The sequence below is a fragment of the Cervus elaphus genome, chromosome X (genome assembly GCF_910594005.1).
Source record: "Cervus elaphus chromosome X, mCerEla1.1, whole genome shotgun sequence".
In the NCBI taxonomy this organism is placed as follows: Eukaryota; Metazoa; Chordata; class Mammalia; order Artiodactyla; family Cervidae; genus Cervus; species Cervus elaphus.
The window spans coordinates 130739875-130750949 of record NC_057848.1 but is presented as its reverse complement, the minus strand read 5'-3'; the positions used below and the strand labels follow the sequence as shown (position 1 = coordinate 130750949).

The 11075-nt window shown below is 47.8% G+C and overlaps 1 protein-coding gene across 1 annotated transcript in view; it reads right to left on the bottom strand.

Annotated features, from left to right (window-relative positions):
• Window positions 1–962: 962 nt before the first annotated feature.
• DIPK2B (divergent protein kinase domain 2B) overlaps window positions 963–11075 on the bottom strand; it is a 38595-nt gene continuing 28482 nt past the window's right edge. The window contains exons 3-5 of the mRNA XM_043896423.1: window positions 8641–8814; window positions 4643–4931; window positions 963–2909 (exon numbers count right to left, since the gene is read on the bottom strand). Of these exons, the coding sequence (XP_043752358.1) occupies window positions 2569–2909; window positions 4643–4931; window positions 8641–8814 (804 nt within the window). The 3' untranslated portion in view covers window positions 963–2568. The remainder of the gene's footprint in view (window positions 2910–4642; window positions 4932–8640; window positions 8815–11075) is intronic.

Sequence of the window (11075 nt, the reverse complement as noted above, 5' to 3'; positions counted from 1 at the left end):
AGCAAGAACATTTTCTGAGCACTTGTTCTGTGCCCAGCCTGGTGCTGGTTGTAACAGGGAACACAAAGAGCTCTGTGCCACTGCCATCTTCAAGGAGTGCCCAGCTGGATGGGAAAGAGAGGCATATATCTCTCTGGAATACCCTTGGGATTAGCCTCATATGGGCACAGACTTGGGGTTCAGGGGTACAGAGGAGGGATTCAGAGAGGGCTTGATGGGGACTGGGCTGTCAGGAAAAGCTTAGGGTCCAAGTAGGACTCAGGCCCAGTTATTATGCCTGGGACTTAGTAAGTGGAGGAACAGAAAGGTCCAAGTCTCAGACCTGGATATGGACACATAATAACTCCCTCCTGGTGGGTCTGGCTTTTGAATCCATCAGAATAGACTGGAATTGGGGAGTATTGCAAGTTGGGTTCTTTGCAAGCAGACATTAAGATGAATTCAAGATATGTGTTTGTCTCCTGTGGCTGCTATAATAGTTATTCCAAAGTGGGTGGCTTAAAACAATAGAAATGTATCCTCTGAAAGTTCTGAAAACCAGAAGTTTAAGATCAGTTTCACTGGGCTAAAAAAGCAAGGTGTTGGGAAGGGTGGTCAATCACCCTCCAGACCAAGCCAGGAAGTAACTGTCTCAAAAATTCTCAGGCAGCCCAAACCTGCCCTTCCAGAAGCTTGTCTCGGCATCCTCATTGTCATGGTTGCCCCAGAGGTAGTCAAAAGGGAGACCCCCAACTGCATTGCAGTGTACCACAAAATATGACTTTCCTTGGCTCATCTTTAAATGTCAACAAAGGGACCAAAGTTGGGCAGGACAGAGGCTGAAGGGGACTTCCCAGGTGGCGCTAGTGGTAAAGGACCTGCCTGCCAATGCAGAAGACTAAGAGACTTGGGTTCGATCCCTGGGTTAGGAAGATCCCCTGGAGAAGGAAATGGTAACCCACTCCAGCATTCTTGCCTGGAGAATCCCATGGATGGAGGAGTCTGGCGGGCTACAGCCCATAGGCTTGCAAAGAGTCGGACACGACAGAAGCAACTTAGCATGCACATACAAGGCTGAAAGGGAAGGCAAGAGGAGCCTGGACTGGTCACTGGAGTTCTGAAACTATCCTGGCAAGTCACTCTGCCTCCCTGGGCCTCAGTTTCCACATCTGCTGCATGAAGCCTATTACGCCAGGCATCTTATCTTAAAGGTGGTGACTCAGAGGTAGGAAAGAGGAGGCCAACTGGGAGGTCTCTGAGGGTAGAGGGCAGGCAGGGAGACTGGGCAAAAGTCCAAGGAACCCCCGTTAATGTTTGTGGCCTGGGCAAGAGGATACATGGAAACCCACATACCACGTGGCTAATCATTTGAAAGGGATAAAACAAGCAAGCTGCTGAATAAAATATATTCTGTTGGCTGACCTTGAAAAAGTATTTTTAGAATGACCCATAAGGCCAAGTTTGAATGAAAATTCTCAGACTCCTTAGGGTCCTGCCCTGGAGGCCATTATGTAGAGAGACCTGGCCCTGGTCCCCTGCTATGGCTACGAAGAATGTTCTACTCACAGACCTCCTGCTCCAGGGAGCTCAACTGGCTAAGTGCCCTGCACTGTGCTTTGAAATCCATCTTTGTGGTTGGGCTAAGGCCACGCTTCCCATGGGCTATTCCCTGCAGCAGAAATATAAGGGCTGTCCACCCTTGGGAAGCTCCTCTGATGACTGGCTTTACCTCAAGGACACCCTGACAGCCCTGCTGAATCTTATATTGGTTGAGCAGAGGGGAATCTGGGATGCTCTCACCTGATCTTCTTGCCTTCACTTGGGGGAGGGGGCATCAGCCTTCCAGCCTGGCCTCATGGTTCTCCCCACGGTCTTCGGCTCCCCCCCTTTCCTCCCACACAGCCATCTTCCTCAATACAATCCTTGCCCACTTAATCCTGTCTTGACATCTGGTTCTCAGAGGATGTGGACAAACATGTTGGCCCCCAGCCCAGCAGTCTTCTCTTCTTATCCCTGCCTCCTTCCCACGCCATTAAGTGCCTCCTGTCCCTGTGTCCCCTTGGCCTGCAGTCTCCTCACCCCATGGCAGTGTGGGGAGTGTGGCAGGAGGGCTAGCACCAGGGCTGAGTCTTTCCTCCATGTCACTCTTTTGACCTCCGTGGCTCTGTCTCATTTGCCCTGCCTGTGCATGCGTGCTTCTGGAACATTCTTTGTAACCAACTGGGCTGGGAGTAGGAAGTGTGTGTCCTGGGCCCTTCACATCTCTGGCATTTTTCACTAACTCAAGAGTCTTGTGGAGAAGAGAGAAAATTGAGGCTCAAAGAGGCTGAGTGAGTGTCCACACCTGGGTCTTCCAATGCCCAACCCTGGGCTCTTCTATGATGTCCCAGCTAGGGGTGGAGGGGGCAGGTAGCAGTCACACCGCCCTCTGGCCCAACTGTCCTCTGGTGGTTGGCATGTTCCTCTGTCTCTGGGACACCAAAGTGCCTTTCTCCCAATGGCTAAAAGGGAGCAGCTTCTTTCAACCATGCAGTGAGCCGAATGGGCAGTGGAAGTTCCAAGGATGTGGGTCGGCAAGGCTCCAGCCCCTCAGAACTTATCATTATACTTGCAGTCTGGGTAGCGGTAGGCAAATCTGGGGTCACAGGTTCTCAGGGGTCTCAAGATGTCCTTCAGCCGGCTGGCAGCCCCGAGGACCTCCGGGTCTGGCCGGGTTCTGTCTGCACAGCGAGTGAGCTCGGCGTCAATCTCCTCCCGCACTGGGGATGGGAACTTGGCCTGGAGAAGCAGGGGCAACACCTGGCTGCACACCAGCACCAGGTTCTGCTTCTCGGGGATGGTGTCACAGGAGGGCAGCTCGGTCTGGCAGCCAGAGACCAGGCAGCTGAAGATGTCTTTATCGTCTCCTGCCCTGGAGGCTGCTTGGCTGCCTACACAAGAGATGGAAGATGTTATACACGTGATAGCCCCTGTTCCCTGGGGGGGAGGTGCCCCTAATGAGAATTGCTGAGCAAAGTGGTTCAGGCTCCTAGCATCTCCAGTCCCCAGGAGGTTTAGGGTTCAGGGACATGACAGCCCCTATTGAGAACCCTGGGAAGGGAGCTCCTTCTGCTAAAATAAGATGAGCTGGCCAGGGAAATGCACTTCTCTGTACCAGAACTTGGCCTTCTAATTATAAGACTCTGGGAAGACTCTTGAGAGTTCCTCGGACTGCAAGAAAATCCAACCAGTCCATCCTAAAGGAAATCATTCCTGAATATTCATTGGAAGGACTGACGCTGAAGCTGAAACTCAAATACTTTAGCCACCTGATGTGAAGAGCTGACTCATTTGAAAAGACCCTGATGCTGGGAAAGATTGAAGACAGAAGGAGAAGGGGGTGACAGAGGATGAGATGGTTGGATGGTATCACGGACTCAATGGACATGAGTTTGAGCAAGCTCTGGGAGATGGTGAAGGACAGGGAAGCCTGGTGTGCTGCAGTCCCTGGGGTTGCAAAGAGTTGGACATGACTGAGTGGCTGAACAACAGGTGTAAGGCAGACATACATGATGTGATTCTCCCATGATTACTCCTAAATTAGGGAACACTGAGGAGATTCCTCAGACCAGTTCCATTTGCTCTTTTTAAACACAAAGTCGGGAGAAAGAACAGGTAATTCAGAGTATGCCTTCAACTGATTGGCATGGGACTGACATTCAGTGAGTCACATCTCTGAATATTCTGGAATCACCCTCATTTCTTCTCATTTGATTCTTCTTAATAAAGGCAAATCAGGAAAGGAGTAAGTGTGGCTTAATTGGTCTATCTTTGTAGGCCTTCTCATATAAATAAAATCAGAAATTTGAGATTAGAATCCTGTGTCCTAATACAGGGCTCAGAATATCTGGTCACCATTAAGGACTGGGATGTTCAAAAGGTTCTAGAACCCCAGCTGAACCTGTGCACATCATGAGAAACACAATTCACTCATACACCTCAGTTGCTGCCATGCTTTTCAACTTGAAGACTCTTTGCGACCTCATGGACTGCAGCCCACCGGGCTCCTCTGTCCATGGGATTCTCCAGGCAAGAATACTGGAGTGGGTTGCCATTCCCTTCTCCAGGGGATATTTCCTACCCAGGGATCGAACCCAGGTCTCCTGCACAGCAGGCAGATTCTTTACCATCTGAGCCACCACGGAAGCCCTTACACAAACAAAGGGGCCCAAATGGATTGTGAAATGTACCAGTGAATCTGCCAGATTGTTCAGATAAAGGCTAAAAGCATTGATGGGAGAAGCTCTGAAGGGGAGCTGGATGTGGGGTGGAGGGGTTCTCTGTGTGTGAGGAGGGACTGGGCAGGTCCCTACACCACACAGACCATGTCGGGCAATGGCAGTGCCCACAGAGGGTGCCGCTGGGGCCATACCGCCATGACCACCATGCAAATCTTCCTCTCCTGCATTAACAAGGTCAAGTCCAACTCTGCTTTGGCACTGGAGCAGAGACTTAAAAGGGGGAGAGGGACCCTTCCTCTTCCCAAACCTGGGCTGCTCTCAATATGACACACTGTTCAAGCCCAGTGATGTGACACCCTTCCTCCACCGCCCATCACCCCCCCCAACTCCTGTCACCCCGACTTCCCCTCTGACAGCTGCTCAGCCAGACCCATGCTGGGTACCTTCCTGCCTGTCGATCACGCCCAGCGCACTGGCATCCCGGATGAACAGATGCCCGTTGTTGAAGATGCCAAACATGCCTGCATCCACGTGGGTGAAGTAGAAGAAGTAGTTCAAATCATTGCTCCTCAGAGATTCCAGGACACCCAGGAGCTGGTAGGCCAGGTCGGCCGCCTGGTCTGGGGGCGCATCATAGAATTCCTGCAGCGGACTGGTGCTGGTACTGACCAGAAATCTACCACAGGAGCCCAGGTACTTGGGAAGCGGCCAACCCTCAGCACCCGGGAAGATCTGCCAAGCCAAGAGGAGGAAAGATGAGAGGATTAGAGAGAAAAAACTCCTGGAGGCAGCTCTCTCCCTTTCTCTATCCCTCCCCTTCTCCTCCCTCCTCTCTCTCATTCTCTCTCACCAAGAGCACACAGAAAAATCAGCCTTATGTGGGTACCTACTGTCTCAAGACATCAGCAAAGCATCTCTTAACCTTGTTTATACCTCTTGGAACATGGCAATTCCTTGCTCCCCCACCACCCCTTACCAGCTATTATTCTATTCTTGATGGAAGGATTCATAAAAGGAAGCTCTTCTTTCCATATGGTGGGTTATGTTTCAACATAGTTGCCCCAAGTGAGGTAAGAGAGTGCTGATGCACTTGCCATGATTTTAGAGGGTATTCAGGCGTCAGGGGAGCTTCCTCAGTGGCTCAGTGGTAAAGAACCCGTCTTCAATGTAGGAGACACAGGAGATGTGGGTTCGATCCCTGGGTCAGAAAGATTCCCTGGAGAAGTGCATGGCAACCCACACCAGTATTCTTGCCTGGAGAATCCCATGAACAGAGGAGCCTGGTGGGCTACAGCCCATGGGGTCACAAAAGAGCCGGATATGACTGAGTTTGCATGCATGCACTCAGGCGTCAGGGGAATGTGTTTATTTTCAGAGTTGTATATTTGAAAAAATATGACTAGCATTTCAGATTTCACAGATATGTCTGCTTAGGAAGAGGCTATGGAGGGGGAAAGGGTCAACTTAAGACTGATTTAAAGAAAAATATTTTAAAAAATAACAGTGCAGTTAGTAAGTTCTGGGATAGGGCAAAAATTATGAAGATGACCCTTGGGTAAAATATTTTGGGAACCACTGCACTGGCCCTGGAAGAATCTGCCTGGCTAGGATAATTACATATTCACAGAGACTCCACAACTGACTGGAATGTTGCAACAGCCTAACACTGGTCCAGGGAAGCACAAAGCTCCAGCCAATTTCCTCTGTCTCCTTGTGAGGGCTCCAGGAGTATGAGATTAACATACACATTAGTATATATATAAAATAGATATCCAACAAGGACTTGCTGTATAGCACAGGGAAAGCTATTCAATATTTTGTAACAACATATAAAGGAAAAGGATCTGAAAAAGAAATACGTGTGTGTGTGTGTGCTCAGTCGTGCATGTGTGCATGTGTGTGTGCACTCAGTCGTGTCTGACTCTTTGCAACCCCATAGTACTTTAGGCGCCTCTGTCTATGGAATTCTCCAGGCAAGAATACTGGAGTGGGTTGCCATTTCCTACTCCAGGGGATCTTCCCGACCCAGGGATTGAACCTGCATGACTTGCATCTCCTGTATTGGCAGGTGGATTCTTTACCACTGTGCTACCTGCTTATATATATATATATAACTGAATCACTTTGCCATATATTTGAAACTAACACAACATTATAAATTAACTATATCTCAATAAGGAAAAAAAAGGAGGAGAGAATCCTGGCTTGTCTTTTTTTTCTGACTATTTATTGAGGCAGCTATATCTAGAATGGTGTTTCTTTATGGGAGAAATGACAGAAACTATAAATACTTGGCACTTTTCCTCTTATTTTCCTTCTTTAAAAAAAGAAGTCATCCCCCTTTCTGATGATGTTCTGTGGCCTCCTGCCATTTTAGCCCACTTGCCACGTTGTGAAACCTTTTCTTGTTTTCTCTGTCCATCGGGACTTCTCCCACTGTGTGCCACAGAGGAAGGTCCCCAGTCCCCTGGCAATGTCTAAATATGCGACCATGGAGTCATCTCTGTGTTTCAGGCTTGTCAGGAGCTAGGGCTGGAAGTAGTCAGATCATCTGCCTCAGCCACCAACAGTAGGACAACGAGAGAAGAAGACCTCTGAGGGTGCAGGAACCAGCAATTCCTTCTTCTCCTCTAGGATTTGAAATGCCAACATTAGTTAGTTAGTTAGTGAAGTCGCTCAGTTGTGTCTGACTCTTTGCGACCCCATGGACTGTAGCCTACCAGGCTCCTCTGTCCATGGAATTTTCCAGGCAAGAATACTGGAGTGGGTTGCCATTTCCTCCTCTAGGGGACCCCATGGACTATAGAGTCCATGGAATTCTCTAGGCCAGAATACTGGAGTGGGTAGCCTTTCCCTTCTCCAGGGGGATCTTCCTAACCCAGGGATCAAACCCAGGTCTCCCGCATTGCCTACAGATTCTTTACCAGCTGAGCCACAAGGGAAGCCCAATGCCAACATTACCAGGTGGCTTTTAGCAGAACGGGCATGGACTCTGACATCAGACAGCTCTGGGTTTGGGTTTCATTGCTGACACTGGCTAAGGTACTGTGACCAAGTCACTTCACTGCTCTGAGCTCCACTTACCTTATCTGAAAGAGGGGACAATAGCAATATCCCTGTGGGGTTTGTCCTGAGCATTAAATGAGATCATGATGTACAACACACAATGCCAAGAAATGAGTTGTTATTATGTACTTAGGCATCATCCTTTGGCCAATAATATATAATTACTATATCATATATAAAAAGAATATATAATTATCTTATGTAATATCTCTTAGTTATAATAACATATATATTATATAATATTAGTATATATAATATATACTATATAATAATTTATATAGAAGAAATAATTATATATTAGTATGTTATATACTAATATATATTATATAATGGTATATATTATATATTAGTATAATCAGGATAAAATATATTATAAATAATTATAACACAAATCATCATAATATAAAATAATAATTAATTATAAGTATTAATATTAACACAACACTATAAATAATTAAAATATAATAGTAATATAATATCAATCATAATATCAATATAATATACAATTATTATAATCATCAATATCACTATATTATATAATAACTAATTATAATATACTTAATAACAATACTAATCATTATTAATTGTTATGGTGCTTCTTCTTCCTCCACGCCCTCCTCCCCCTGCCCCTTCTCCCTCTCCTCTTCTTTCTCTTCTTCTCTTTCCCCTCCCTCTCCTCCTCTCCCACTGCCTCTTATTCTTCTTCCTTTTTCTTTTCCTCCTCTCCTCTCTCTTCCTCCCTCCTTAATCTGCTACTCCCTCCCATTTCCTAGTTTCCTTTGTGCCCATTAAGTAAGTGTCCTGACTCTTGGGATCGGGGAGAAATGGGTGTCCTATAGATGTTGACTTGTTAAGAACTGTCTCCATCACTGGACTGAAAGCCGCATGAAGGCAGGGACTGGCACGTCTGCCTTGTTGACCAGTGTTCTAGAGCACCCTTACCTATTTGACCATTCCCTTTTTGATGGAGGTTTAGGTTACTTCCATCCTTGAATCTTTTCCAAGTACAGCTGCATAGCACACCTCTGAGTGGGTCATCCTTTGGTTTTTCCCCACCTCCCGAGCTTGCTCACACCTTTCCTAATCTTTAAGACACCTGGTCAAAATTGCCCTCCTCCACAAAGCCCTTCCGGGCTTTCTCTGGCCATGAAATGTCCACTCCTCGCTGTGCCCCTCCCCCCCAGCTCCCACACTTCTTTCCTCTAAAACAACAACACATTTTTACTGAGTGCCACAGAGGTTCTGTTATAACATGGACTGGTGGCCCCAAGGTGTCCAGTGATGGGAGAGAAAGCTCAACCCAGGGCCTACCCTCTCAGAGCCAGATGTGAATCCCCTCCCTGGACGGGCTTTCCAGGGCAGGGTCACTGCATACCTGTAGAAGGACAGGATGCGTGTTGACTGCTAACGTGTAGAGGAGACGCAGCTTGTCCCGGTCCGTGAAGTGGTCCATGAAGATGCTGCCAGCGTCAGCCACCTCTGCATAGCGCCGGACCACGCGATCCAGGAGTCGCTGTGATGGGCAGCGCAAGAGAGGGCTGGACAGGCCCTGCAGTGGGGCAGGAGAGATCCGGGGAGGAAGAAAAGGTGCTGAGTGCTTGTGGGGGGCTGGCAGGACCGGGTATGGGCAGGCTCTGCTGTGGGGGAGATCCTTGGGTTGCAGGGGTCAAGTGGGCCTTGGGGTGAGAAAAGACCCCTGTGGGGTATGGAGCAGAGTACCCCTAGGCAGTGGAGTGAGAGGGGCCTGAGTGGGGTACATGGGTGAGAGCTGGCATTGAGGAGAAGGGACTGAGAGATCCTGAGGTCATGTAGGAGGGTGCTAGGTAGGCAGTGCATCCCTAGCCAACTCCTAGTAGGAGTTTCGGAGCCTCTGTGTCTCCACAATTTAGCAACTCAGAAATTAGAAGTTTGCAGGTTAGTGTTGGAAGGGTTGGATTCAGGATTTGAACCTGTTATGAACTGCATGTTTGCCCCTCTCTTGCACCTCATTCATGTGTTGAAACCCTAATCCCTAATGTGATGGTATTAGGAGGTGAGGCCTTTGAGAGGTAACCAGGTCATGAGGGTGGAGCCCTCATGAATGGGATTAGTGACCTTATAAGAAGAGACCTGAAAGAACTTGCTCCCTCTCTGTTCTCCATCACCTCAAGGAGACCATGAGGAGATGGCTGTCTGCAAACCAGGAAGAGAGACTTCACCAGGAATCAATTGGCTAGCACCTTGAGTTTGGATTTCCCAGCTTCCAGAACTGTGAGAAATACAGTTTTGTTTTTAGCTCACCTAGTCTATGGTTTTCTGTTACAACACCCTAAGCTAGGACAGAACCCAATCTGATAGACGCTAACATCCAGGCCTTTTCCCCTGTGGTAGGTCTTGCCCCTCCCTCAACCTGATAAGCTACCCAGGTGGAGACCATAGAAGATGATTTGAAACTATGAGACAATCTCTTTGCTTCTGATAATCTTTTCCTACACGGCCTGAAATTCTGCCATTAAAGATAGTCATTGTTGGGGCAGGGGTGGTCGTTAGGGTTGTGTGCGTGCATGTGTGCTAAGTCACTTTCAGTCATGTCTGACTCTGTGTGACCCTATGGACTGTAACCCACCAGGCTCCTCTGTCCATGGGATTCTCCAGGCAAGAATACTGGAGTGGGTTGCCATGCCTTCCTCCAGGGAATCTTTCCAATCCAGGGATCGAACCCAGGTCTCTTATGTGTCCTGCATTGGCAGGCGGGTTCTTTACCACTGAGCCACCTGAGAAGCCTGGTGGTTAGGGTTAGAGGTAAGTAATTTCTTCTCTTTTCCAAGAGCTGATTCGTAAATAAAAAATACCTCTGGGAGAGGTATTGGCCATAAAACAATGATAATAGTAGGTAATAATTATTGAGAGCTTACTATACAACAGGAGCTGTTCTAAGATTCTCACAGGTAGTATGTTCCTTCCTTTCCTTCTTCCAAGAACCTAATAAGGTAGGTACTACTATTGCTCCCGTTTTGTGAATGGCAATACTGAGATTTAGAGAGATTCAGTGAGTTTCCTCAGGTCACTCATACCTAGTATTTGTACTAAGACAGACAGTACTCCAGGTGAGAGGTAGGTAGGTGGAGCCAGGTAGGACCTGCATCCTTATCTTTACTGGGTTTGTAACTCTGTTTTTGAGTAAGCTCAGAACACTCATTCATTCATTCACCTACCAATGTTTGCAGAGAATCCACCAAAGACCAGGCTGTATTCTAGGCACTGCGGATGTAATGGGGACCACAGCAGACACTGCCCTTCCAGGCCTGTCAACTGGGCAGTTGACAGTTGTTACTCAGTCGTGTCCTACTCTCTGTGACCCCCATGGACTGTAGCCCACCAGGCTCCTCTGTCCACGGAATTTTCCAGGCAACAATACTGGAGTGGGTTGCCATTTCCTTCTCCAGGGGATCTTCCTGACTCAGGGATCGAACCCAGGTCTCCTGCATTGCAGGCAGATTCTTTATCATCTGAGCCACCAAGTGGGTGAGACCATCAAAGGCCCAGCAGTTACTATATGGTGCAGGGAGTGCTAATGACTGGCCTGAGGTCAGGGAGCTATGGGAGCGCATGGGTGCAGGGCCACACTAAAACTTTTGGAGGTGTTGGTACAAAATCCTTTGTTTTCATGGGCCCCTTCCTCCATAAAAGATGCTTAAAATGATATTTTACAACTGCATTGGTATAAAGACAAATACATTAATATTATACATTCAAACATGTTCTTAGACCTAAAAGATTATTTTTCTTCTGATTTTGAAAGAAATCAAAACATTTTTGTGGGCCCCTCAA